The sequence below is a fragment of the Anabrus simplex genome, chromosome 1, assembly GCF_040414725.1.
Source record: "Anabrus simplex isolate iqAnaSimp1 chromosome 1, ASM4041472v1, whole genome shotgun sequence".
In the NCBI taxonomy this organism is placed as follows: Eukaryota; Metazoa; Arthropoda; class Insecta; order Orthoptera; family Tettigoniidae; genus Anabrus; species Anabrus simplex.
In genome coordinates this window covers 1635482746-1635496023 of record NC_090265.1, presented here as the reverse complement: position 1 = coordinate 1635496023, position 13278 = coordinate 1635482746, and the positions used below count along the sequence as shown (strand labels likewise).

General features: G+C 40.6%; 1 protein-coding gene across 1 annotated transcript in view; it reads right to left on the bottom strand.

The window, feature by feature from the left end:
* LOC136863249 (glutamate dehydrogenase, mitochondrial-like) overlaps positions 1-13278 on the bottom strand; it is a 274916-nt gene that overhangs the window by 192515 nt on the left and 69123 nt on the right. Inside the window, exon 6 of the mRNA XM_068226415.1 lies at positions 8802-8905. Within this exon, the coding sequence (XP_068082516.1) occupies positions 8802-8905 (104 nt within the window). The remainder of the gene's footprint in view (positions 1-8801; positions 8906-13278) is intronic.

The following is a 13278-nucleotide window of genomic DNA, read 5'->3' as shown; positions in this document are numbered from 1 at the left end:
ATGATCATAAAATGTCTTTCAATAAAATGTGTGACGCAATATTACTTAGCAACCGTGCAGGCTGTGATGTGAAGTACTGATGGTTAATCAATGGCTTGTGCAGCTCTCAAGGTACCGAGCTCGATAGCTGCAGTCGCTTAAGTGCGGGCAGTATCCAGTATTCGGGAGATAGTAGGTTCGAACCCCACTGTCGGCAGCCCTGAAAATGGTTTTCTGTGGTTTCCCATGTTCACACCAGGCAAATGCTGGGGCTGTACCTTAATTAAGGCCACAGCCGCTTCCTTCCCACTCCTAGCCCTTTCCTGTCCCATCGTCGCCATAAGACCTATCTGTGTCGGTGCGACGTAAAGCAAGTAGCAAAAAAAAAAAATAGCTCTCAAGGTAACATCTCATCACACATTTTGTTACATTAACACTATTACGTTATACAAATTTATGGATGAATCCAGCTCTAAGACATATTTATGTCCAAATGTGTGGTGTAGGTTACTGTAGACCAGAGGCGCCCACTGAGGCTAGTCCAATGCGGCCGGGCTTGCGGGCAGTTTCCGTACTAAGCACACGTCACAGAGCTGCGAGAGCACGAACACACTTTGCAGGGAAGGCAGCTGTGACTAGGATTGTGAGTACGAAGCTCTCCTCCACTACAGTATTAAAATAAAACGCTGTCATAGCAAAATAATGAAGTTTTCAATATATTATTTCTTTCTTAATCTGTTTACCCTCCTATACTCCGTACGGCTCTACTTCTAAATTGACGTTTTAGCAGATTTTGGCTCTGTCTGGTGGTTATGCGCTGAAGCATAGACATCCAACCAATCCCAAGCTGTCATTCATATCGATGTATATCGGCAGAGCACGATCTCGAAACTTAGTTGCCAGCTCTAATATTTACATTCGCCACGTGGTTAACCTATCTCGCTCAGCGTGTTTGGTATTCGGTACGGTTCGCGATCTTTTGCATTTTCCTTCAATATTTAGTGTGTTTTTCATATTGTTGGAGGGTTCCAGTGACTCTGAGATCAGTGGAGTGTTCCCTTTGTAGGCCATAACCTCCTTTCTGCGCCAGCCATTAGCCGTTAATGATGTGTTATTTCCTCATTCTCTTTTATTGTTAATAAAAGTGCCAGATATTATTAGAAAGTTTAGTTCTTGTGAATTTGTTTTCAATCCATATTCATTCGTTTTTCTGAGTATGTATTACAATTTAAAAGGGCTGTTTACCGCGGTCATATTGCATCAGCTGTTCTCGCAGGCGTAGCGCGCTGGCAACAGAGGGAAGGCGATGCTCATTTGTTTTGCGAAACTTCAATTTAGAAGTAAGGCCGTGCGGAGTATAGGATGGCTTTTTCCTCGGACTCAGCGAGGGATCTCACCTCTACCGCCTCATGGGCAGTGTCCTGGAGCGTGAGACAATCTATAAAAGTACACGGTTTAAGCGTGCAAGGTACGATTTACAATTCCTTGGATGGAAATTACATATTTCTATTTAAGAAAGGTAAAATTCCTGTTATTCATTTAGCAAAAAATAATATGATTATATAATTCAACAAGTTTTGTACTTGATTTTGCACAGTGTTGTTGTGTTGTGTGACTTTCCCTATTCACTGAATTACTGAAAACAGTATTTAAAACTTATCAGGCATCCGATGATAATAGCTAGCCTCTACATGGCGACAGGGAGTTTCATCATGGGTGAGTACTTAGATATTTACTACCCAAGATTAAAGTACAACAACAATTTAAATGCATCTACCACAGATATACACAGTGTGCCTTCAGATAAATAACCTAACTGATTTTATTCCCGGTAAGCACGATTCGAGTGTTAGTGAGTTTATCAGATAATTCAAATCCAAACAGCCACAAGACACAACGTATCCACCTTAACTATGTATTATATCAGAAATGTTTCTAAATCACCTCTGAGGTAGTGAAAGTTGTAATTCATTACGTACATTAAAAATATTAGGTTGTAGGCCTAACTCATTATTGTATCCGGTCAAAATACATAAACTTCAATGAACATAACTTATTTCTTACAACGTAAATTGAAAATGACGTGGAATTCTGCCCTCTTCCTTGCATTATTTTCCACCTCCATTTCAAACTAGAGTAATGCCGCAGTCATCAAGAGTGACTTGGAGAACTTCGCCCAACCTCCATGGCCTGTGACGTAGCCACAACGTCACTGACTGAACAGCACACACTCATCAACCGCCAGCCCGCTTACGGTGCCCAGCGTGAACACCTCTGCTGTAGACACATCCTAGTGTGTGAACAATAGGCAACGGCTGACTGTGCCTATGTGTAAGCAAATACAGTAGAGACAATACGCGACAGTGAGCGAGATATCGAGGGACAACTATTGGAGCTCTCTCTAGCGAGTAGACCTGACAACTACTGATTCTGTCATAAGAGGACGTGTATTTGTGTGTGAAGTTTTTGGTGTTATTTATGCGTTTTCAGTGAGTTGACATAATTAAATAGTAGCGTGTATCATTCCTTGATATCTCCTCTCAACATGAGGGGAAAGGTATGTGCTGTGTTTAGCTGCAGTAACTATGAAGTAGAGAAGAATGCGCGGTCATTCTTTCGCTTCGCTCGTGACAAGAAAATGTAAGTGATATTGTGTTTGTATATATGTTCTTCCAGTGACAAAGAGATTTTTATAGTACTTCATAATTTTCTGACCTGCTCGACCCATATTTTAACTGGCTTAAAATATAATACAAATATTTTATTTATTGTATAGAGCCTCCGTGGCTCAGACGGCAGCGCGTCGGCCTCTCACCGCTGGATACCATGGTTCAAATCCTGGTCACTCCACGTGAGATTTGTGCTGGACAAAGCGGAGGCGGGACAGGTTTTTCTCCGGGTACCCCGCTTTTCCCTGTCATCATTCATTCCAGCAACACTCCCCATTCTCATTTCATATAATCTATCAGTCATTAATATATCACTTTGGGAGTGGCGACCCCATCGTACTAACAGCCTATAATATGCTTCATTCATTGCATTCCTGACCCTGTCAATGACTGGAAAACATGTTGTAGGTTTTCATTTTCATTTTTCATTTTATTGTATAGTGTAGCAGTTAACCTTCAATACCGATGTGTTGTTGTACGTGTGATCTGTGGGTTTTGAAATGTCACAGAAGTGATTTGGATAAGGTGTACAAGAAAGAAGGGACGTTACGCTTATATAAGAATTATAAGATCTGTTCAGATCATTTCCAGGCCAGCGACTTTAGAAATCCTTGACTATACAGCCAAGTGTATGGCACATATTTACTCTAATTGTACGTAAATATTCCTCAAAGCATCACTATAGACAACATTTTCATACTTTTCTTTCTTTTATCCCTCTTGTCAGATTAAAGCCTGGATTTTATAGATTTTCTTTCTGTTAGTAGGCTTTATGTTAAGAGGAAAATTGTCCAGCTTTTAAATGTTAATTCATTGCATCATGTGTATAAGGAATGTGCCGATATTTTTATTGACAAGTGTCTTAATGTGATGATACCATGTTTTTTAAATGAGAAAAAATACAAATCTAACCGTAAAAGTTCAGGCAGGAATGCTAAAGCAAAAAAGTAATGCATAAATGAACGATTAACCCATTTCACACCAGTCCATTTCACATCTTGTTTATATGTCTAATTTCAGTCTTTAAATAATAAACTTTCAAATAATTCTTCATTCATTTATCCAGAATTGCTTTAGCAACTTCGAAGTTAATATCTCAATAACACTTTCTTTCTAGATGTAATTTATTTATCCATTTTCGTCTATGCATTTCCATTGATATTTGAATTTAGCTCAATTTTTTCAGGTCAAGTCACTAGGAGCGCCACCGTCGAATTGTCTCCCATTTTAGCAAGGCTAAATCCGTAAGTGTCGCGTATTGTCTCTACTGTATTTGGTGTAAGTAAGGTAGCATCCTGCTTCATAGAATTTAACAAGCTCAGAATATTTTAAGCAAGTCTCGGACCTATGGGAGTAACTCAGTCCCTCTTCTATTTAAAGGGTGGGGTACTCCTAGGAAACAACTTGGCAAAACAAAATGGAATTCGAAGAGGAGCCTTCAGTATTAATGGGGCTTATGCAAGAAAGAAATTAGAACTGACAGAGACAGCAAAGAGTATGCATCCTGATGGGTTAAGAGTTAATGATATCCAGGTATGTGGAGATAATGAGAAAGAGAAAGGGGGTTATAAAGTGTTCTTAACAGGTGTTAAAACGAGAAGGACTGTTCATCAGGAGTACTATTGCACACAACATAATTTTGGTTGGCTCGTAAATGAGGATATGACTTGGGTAGATTTAGCATTTGGAGGAATTAAGACGAGAAATGTCTGTGTGAACCGACTTTGAATTCAGGAAATGTGCAGATATTCCAGGAACATTTTGATGATACAGATTACTATCTGATCTGTAGTGAACTATCTCTAGGTCTACAATAGAGAAAGTGAAATATGTCTGCAGACGAACAAGGGTAGAGGATTTCCAGGACGTAGAAATTAGACAGAAGTCCATGGATATGATTAGTGAAAAGTTCCAAATGACAGACAGTAAGCAGGTTCAGGATATAGAAAAAGAATGGGAGAAATGCAGGGATAGTGTAGTAGAAACGACAAAGGAATTCTTAGGAAGAACTGTGTGAAAAGATAGGAGAAGGCAAACATGTTGGTGGAACGAAGAAGTGAAGGCAGCTTGTAAATTAAAAAGGTGTATCAGAAATGGCTCCAAACGAATCAGCGAAATTTCCTAGAGAATGGAGAAAAGGAGTATTATGTCCGATATACAAGAATAAAGGGAGTCGGAGTGATCCTAATAACTACAGAGGAATTACACTCCTGGACTCGCTATCGAAGGTGTACACAGGAATTTTAGCCAATAGGATCATAAATTGGGCAGAGAAGTATGGAAGGATTTCGGAGTTTCAAAATGGGTTCAGAAAAGAGAGGAATACGGTAGATAATATATGGATTGTGGATACCCTAATCACGAAATATGTCAAGATAGCAGGGATGAGATTGTATGTAGCAGCAATAGATTTGGAGAAAGCCTTTGATGCAGTGAATAGGGAGGCGCTGTTTACTAGGCTAAGGGATATTGGGTTATCAAGGAAAATGAGAATGGTAATAGAAGGGATATATAAGGAAGTAATGGTAATGATTAAGTTACAGGGGGGTGGGTTGAGTAAATGCATAGAATCCAAGAGGGGTGTAAGGCAAGGTTGTAAACTGTCTCCGATTTTATTTTTATTGTTTATTAACAACATATTAGATAGTCATGGAGGGGAGGGCTGGCAATGTCCTTGGATAAGGAATCGGGAAATACCGGGTCTGCTTTTTGCAGATGATTTATTGATTATGTCGCTAACACCAAGGGGGTTGAGAAAAGGATTAGAAGAGGTGGTGGAATATACTAAGAGATGGGCACTTAGAATAAACGTGCAGAAGACACAGATAATGATATGCAGGAAAAGAAAAGGCAAGAAAGAAAAGAAATATTGGAGAGTAGAACAGGAAGAAATCAGAACAAAGAATAAAATTGAGTATTTAGGAGCGATAATTAGCAGCAATGGAAAATGGAAGGAACAGACCAAAAGAGCTTTATTAAAAGGGAGAGGAGCACTTGGAGTAGTGGCGGTTTTAGAAAACAAATTCCCGGAAATTAAATATAAAATTCAGAGAATGGTGTTCCAATCAATGGTGAAAGGAAGAATGCTATATGGAGTAGAAGTGTGGGGATTGGAAGAAAATAGAAAGGAATTAAACCGGGTGGTGGCAAAATTTAGTAAGATTATTATGGGGGTTCCTAACTGTACAGCTAATGTGGGTTCTAGACTAGTATGTAAAGAATCGGTAGATATTACGATAGCAAAGAGGATAATGAAGTATTGGATGAGATTGGAAGAAGGGAAGGGAGGAGATTTAGTTCAAGAGGTGTATAGATTCCAGAAAAATATGGAAAATGAGGAATACTGGGTGAATAAGTGCAAAACGATATTACGAAGGATAGGGTTAGGAGAATGGACTGAAGGATGGGGAGAGAGGAAAGATTGGGTGTTGAGCAAGGTAGAAAAGAGAGTGGCGGATATAGAAAGACAGAGTTTAATAATGGAATGTAGGGAAAGGAACTCATTATCAATATTAAATAAATTAGTAGAAATTACAAACCCGAGAACTGAATTTGAGGGTAGGAGGGATAAAAGAGGTTTATACTGGTGGGTTATGGGAATTCCAAAAAATATAGGATGGATAGGTAGAGAAAATAAGAATAGATGTATTTTATGTGGAGAGGGGTGGTCGGATTTGCATATATTTTCCAAATGTAGTGAATTAGAAGAGTTGAGAAAGAAAGTGTTGAATAAGAAAGAGATAGAGAAAGTAGAAAAGGATTATAAGATGAAGGCATGGCTATGCAGAGAATGGGAAAGAGGATCGAATTTATCGAAATATTTAAATTTGGTTAGAGCTAGGTTTATAAAGAAATTAAGTGAACAATAGAAGGATGTCATGTACCAGTAAATGAGTGACAGAAAGAAAGTTTGTAAAATTAAAATAGAAATTAGTGGGTCTTTTTATATCATTATGACGAAGAGATGTAAATAAGAAGAAAGATCGATGAGGAACAAGAAAATATAGACATATTGACAATTTATGTAGACAAATGATGTACAAAATATGAACCTCGTGTTATAACGTTGTCATTATAGTGGATAAGCTATCTAAAAGTATTATAAGAGAGTTGAACAGCTGTAGGGATAGAAGGGAGCTGGAAAGATGTGGAAAAGGGAGGGAGGGGGGGACATAAGAGGGAAGGATGGGGGGAGAAAGACCCATTCCTAGTCGAGATAAGAAAACATGTCCGCATAATAACGGAGAGTCATGATGGGAGAAGGCAGTGTGTAGTAAGACGATACAGACTAGTAGACGGGGCAAAAGATAAGAGCGAGACGAATTGCATGATGGTCTGGGTTCCAGCTCAGCGATTCGACATGAAGAGAAGGCGAGGGAACACATTGCGATAGAGATTTAGGTGGGTATGACATCTGACCCACGAAGGTGGCTGACAGCGGCATCATGGGTGGAAGGGGTTCCCTCATTACCAGGGGATGCTGCGAGCAGCCAGTTGCTTTCCTTTTGGCAGGTATTTTAGATGTATGTAGTATAACTTTAGTTTTAGTGAAAGGTGGTGCAGCTTTGGTCCGGCTTTCCGCCTCTGCTGCGCCAACAAATTAGAGTAGTGAAGGGTGGTGCTGCTTATGGTCTGGCTAACCGCCTCTGCAGCGCCACCAAGGTAGTTAGTAGTTCAAGGTGTGTAGAGTAGTGATTGTTTATCTATAGTTTTGTTCTTTTATTTCTATGTATTTTGCATTATTTATTACCTGTGATCGTTTGGTGCCCTAACATATGGACAGGTCATCCGCCTTTGTTAGGAGCATCGTAGTAGATTTAGTGAGGTAGTTTAGGTAGATTTTAAGAGAGGATAGTAGATATTGTATGTTTGCCTTTGTATTTTTGTATCCATTTTGTCTTTATTGCTAGTAAGCCGAAGGTGTAAACTAGGGTGGCAATAAAGAAATGTTCTAATTAAACAAAAATGGCTCCAAACAAGGGCTGATGCAGATAGGAAATTTAACACAGATGAAAGAAACAAAGCAAAACAAACAATATTGTCGAATCCAATAAGAAGCCATGGGAAGATCACTGTAATAACCTGGAAAGGCTTGGTCAAACGGCAAGGAAACTTTTCTGGACAGCAATAAAGAAATCGTAAAATGAAAGGGGAAAAGGAAATGAACACTGTTGGGTAACTCTGCTGAACTCTAGTAGATCCAGTGGAATCACTTGGTGGAATCACTAGACATGTCGAAGGAATATTTCTTAAATTTTCTTAACATTAAAGGAAATCCGTCTGTTGACATTGCAAACAGAGCCCATGAGGAGGAGAACATTGATGTTACATGTTTTAGTGAAATTATGCTTGAGGAAGTGGAAAGGATGGTCAATATACTCTATTGTCATAAAGCAGCAGGAATAGATGAATTTAGACCAGAAATGGTGACATATAGTGGGATGGCAGGGATGAAATGGCTTCACAGAGTAATAAGATTAGCATGGAATGTTAGTTGGTATGTTCTGATTGGACGGAAGCACTAATTCCATCCATCTCTAAGCAAGGGAATAGTAATGGTACAACAGACGTTGAAACTGTATTCCACGTTTTTCCGTGTGTTTTGTTGCATTGCAGATGTATCATTTGCGATAGCTGCTCGAATGCTGCATTTAACGTCGTTTTTGGCTGAAGTACCGATATCAACTGCGTCTAAGTGACGATGTTCTCTTCATACATATCAATAAGGAAATGGCACAGACGCCTTTGGGAATCTAGCAGTCAGTTTCGATATCGAGCCATAACACCAAGCTCGCTGAGTGTTGGGTTGGTGAGTGCAATACAGAGTCGGAGTCTGTCCCATAACTAACGATGCACATATCGAAGTGTATTAGGTATGTGAAGAAACATTTTCAGTTTCTCTACTTGTAGAGCCAAACCGCCAATGAATATCTCTAATATTTCTCAAATAAACTTATCTTACCTTACCTTAACTACACAATTTTGATCAATATTCTCTTTTCAACGATGGCACTGAAAAACATACAATTTTTTTGGAACGAAAATGTAATAAGTACGAATACTTCCAACCATTCTTTTATTGGTGCATATTACAGTGCACTACAACTCTCCTTCAACCTGGCTATAGGCATATAACTTGATATTTTGTCTTACAGTTGTTCATTGTATACATGAAAGATGTCAAGGATAGCATTCGCGTAGGCTGCTGAACGAAGATCTGATTGCAGGCCGTAGTCATGTAATGCTTTCTTAACATTCTGAAAAAATCAGAATACGTAAGATTACTTAAATGGCAAAAGTCAACAGCTTATTAAGAATGTAAAAATAAAATTAAAAAGATTTTTTTTCTTAGTGAAATAGTGATGAAAAATGAAATGGCATATGGCTTTTAGTGCCCGGAGGTGTCCGAGGACTTCGGCTAGCGAGGTGCAGGTCTTTTTATTTGACTCCCGTAGGTGACCTGCGCGTTGTGATGAGGATGAAATGCTGATGGACACTGCACATACACCCGGTCCCCGTGCCAGGGGTTATTAACCAATTATGGTTAAAATTCCCGACCCTGCCGGGAATCGAACCCAGAACGCCTGTGACCAAAGGCCAGCACGCTAACCACGCCGGACATATAGTGATGAATACTTTTCAAAAGTACAAAAGATAAAGTCTAGCCTTTTGTAATATTTATGGAGAGAATTTAACAACTCGCGCATTCGTTGGCTGAATGGTCAGCGTACGGGTCTTCGGTCCAGAGGGTCCCGCGTTCGATTCCCGGCAGGGTGGTGGATTTTAACCTTCATTGGTTAATTCCAATGGCCCGGGGGCTGGGTGTTTGTGCTGTCCCCAACATCCCTGCAACTCACACACCACTCACTATCCTCCACCACAATTACACGCAGTTACCTACACATGGCAGATGCCGCCCACCCTCATCGGAGGGTCTGACTTACAAGGACTGCACTCGGCTAGAAATAGCCACACGAAATTATAATTGTTATAACAACTCACACAATAATTGTGTCATAAAGCTGAGAAAAAATCATGTTAGAACTTCATTATCGAAAACAAATTTATCAAACAAATTATTTCTGATTCTCTTTGCTCTCTTATAATAAAAAATATATAATCCTCCCCTGTGTCGCAGTGGTTAGCGTGATTAGCTGCAAAACCTGGAGGCCCGGGTTCGATTCACGGCTCTGCCGCGAAATTTGAAAAGTGGTACGAGGGCTGGAACGGGGACCATTCAGCCTCGGTATGTCAACTGAATAGAGGTGGGTTCTATTCCCACCTCAGCCATCCTCCAAGTGGTTTTCTGTGGTTTCCCACTTCTCCTCCAGGCAAATGCCGGGATGGTACCTAACTTAAGGCCACGGCCACTTCCTTCCCTGTCCCTTCCAAATTTTCCATTCCTTCACAAGGCCCCTGTTCAGTATAGCAAGTGAGGCCAGCTGAGTGAGGTACCGGTCTTCCTCCCCAGTTGTATACTCCGACTCAAAAACTCGCGCTCCGGGACACTGCCCTTGAGGCGGTAGAGGCAAGATCCCTCGCTTAGTCCGAGGGAAGAACCGATCCTGGGCAGTAAAGAGATTAAGAAAGAAAGAAAGAAAGAAAGAAAGAAAGAAAGAAAGAAAGAAAGAAAGAATAATTATTATAATATACTTTGGGACAAAACATGACGGCCTCAGTTCCTGGAAGCGAACTGGAAGCCAGCAGTCAATCACACCCTGAAGTCCGCTGAGTTAACGAGTTCTAAGTGATCCTTGTTTGGTGTGGAGAGGTTGACAAACCACTTTCTTCAGTCTTTACCCTTTCTTCGTGCCGAATGCAATAGACTTTCTGGCAACTCCGCCTACAGCAGACGTAGTAAACACCATAAGCCGCTAATAGACACTGGGCAGCCGCTGAAGAGTAGTGGTGTGAGGCGAGGTCGTCATGTCTTGTCCCCAAGTATAACATAAGGAGAGCATGGAGGCACGATTTCACAAAATAGAAAAAGCTTATCACGCAATGATGAATATATACGACAAAATGTCAGTATCCAGGAATGTTAAACTGAGACACTATAAAACTGTAATCCTTCCATCAGCGTTATATGCAACCGAGTTTTTGCATACCTACTCAGATAGAAGAATAAGACAAAGAGAATTCTGAGGAAAATTATGGAACCTATTTAGGAGAATGGCATATAGAAATTGAGACCAGAACAAGATGTATACAAAGCATCGGAAAAATAGGTCATGCATGCTTTCAAGAAAATAATTTACTCTGTTCACCCGTACAGAATGGACAAAAACAGATTAACAAGACAAACTGTTGAATACTATGCAAAAAAGAGAAACAGCATTTTTCAGAGAAGCAGAAGAAGATTTGGAACTATAAAACATTAAAAAAGAACTAATTGCAAATAGAAAAGAATTTAGTAAATCAATATTTGATGGAAAATTTCCAGAGAAAGCCAAGAAGAAATCAGGCAGTAAATGGACGGAGCCAAAGAAAACAACACCGAGAAAGGATGAAGAAATTTTGGGAAGACAAGAAGAAAAAAGCTGTTTCAAGAGTTTTTGAGATGGCCTAATCGAATGAGTAATAATAATAGCTGTGAGCTTGCGTTCGATGACCTAGCTTTTAGGCCCCTTTAAACAACATACATCAACAAAAACGACAAGCGTTCGGGAGATAGTGGGTTCGAACCCCATTGTCTACAGCCCTGAAGATGATTTGCCATGGATTCCCATTTTCAAACGTGGCAAATACTGGAGCTGTACCTTCATTAAGGGGCCAGCTGGCCGAAGCGGTAAAGGCGTGCTCGGTTCAGCCGTAAGGATGTGGATTCGATTCCCCGTCAGAAAGTCTAAAATTTAAGAAACGAGATTTCCACTTCCGGAGGTGCATATAGCTCTGAGGTTCACGCAGCCTATACCAAAAATGAGTATCAGGTTAATTCCTGGGGGCAAAGGCGGCCGGGCGTAGAGCTAACCACTTTACCCCACCAAGTGCGGAGGTTAAGGATAATGGTAACCTTTATCGTCCACCACTCCAAGGGCCTTGACGGAGGTGACATTTATCTTTGTACCTTCGTTAATGCCATGTCCGTCTTAGCTGTTTCCTGTTCCCATCTTCGCCATAAGACCTATCTGTATCGGCAAAGTAGCTTGCAATAATAATAATAATAATAATAATAATAATAATAATAATAATAATAATAATAATAATAATAATAATAATAATAATAATAATAATAATGAGTGCCAGCCCTCTCGTACCTCCCTTCGGTTTTACCTGGAAGGGATGACTGAGCCAGGCGGGGTTCCTACCAGTCGGCCGAGGACATGTCATGGTCCCGCCTGTATTGTTCTCTTCGTGTGGGTTCCCCGTGCACATTCTGGAACACGAAATGGGAATGCTCCGCCTCTATCCGAGCCCTGAATATTCTAGTACTCTACCATCGGGATATAGAAAGGAGGCTAGCCGCGAGGTGTCATTCAGTGTTGGAGTAAGGTAGTTGGACAGGTTACGGCAGGTCTGGCTGTCATCAGAGTCCCACCGGAGTCTTGAGTATCGTCTTGTGTGTACTATCGAGGTTAGGGTGAGAGCACAAGAGGAATAGTCAGTATTTCCAGTAGCGACTGAGTGTGGTTGCTGTATGAGCACGGCGCACTACAAGGCAACGCGACCAGGGAAGCTCCACTGTCACCATCAATAAATATTCTTGAACGGAATATGGTATTCGACTAATTTGAGCCTTCTGTATAGGTTGGACACACAAAATTACACTTTAAACAACATTTAGTTTGCAGCGAGAATCTGACGACTACTGGTGAAAATTAGGGCGATTGGACTAGACAAAATGGGTGGCTATATTTGTAGAAAATAGAACTCAGAGAATTAAAGTAGGCGAAACTTTATCTGATCCTGTAATCTTTAATAGGGTATTACTCAAGGCAGTATTATTGGATCTTTATATTTCATTATATAGTCTATACATATGAAATGAAATTAAATGAAATGGCGTATGGATTTTAGTGCCGGGAGCGTCCGAGGACAAGTTCGGCTCGCCCGATGAAATGATTATGAAGACGACTCATACATCCAGCCCCAGTGCCAACGGAATTAACCAATGATAGTTAAAATTCCCGACCCTGCCGGGAATCGAGCCCAGGACTCCCGTGACCAAAGGCTAGCACGCTAAACACTTAGCCATGGATCCGGACATATAAATGACTAGCAAGATACCCGTGCTTCGCTACGGTATTATACTGAAATTTATAATTGAATGCTTATTGTTTTAGATATAATCCTCTGAAATTCGCGATCTGACTCGTTTTCTGAGAGAATCCGCCAAAATTCACGATCTGACTCGTTTTCTGAGAGATTACGGCAAAGTTCCTCACATTTTTCAATCTTTCTTTCCAGCAATCGATTTCCTACTTACCGGGCTAGGTCCAGGTATTCCACGCGGCCAGTTGGGTCCCTAAATCTTTGCCATCTTTTCCTATAAGCATTTTTAGTATGGATCAAATCCTGAAGGAGATCCGGCGTGGTGTCGTCTTGGGTGCCTTGGCGGTACTGAACCCGCAGCCGGACTATATTCGTAGTCATTACCAGGCCAGGACCTATTTCCAGCGCGGTCCCCACA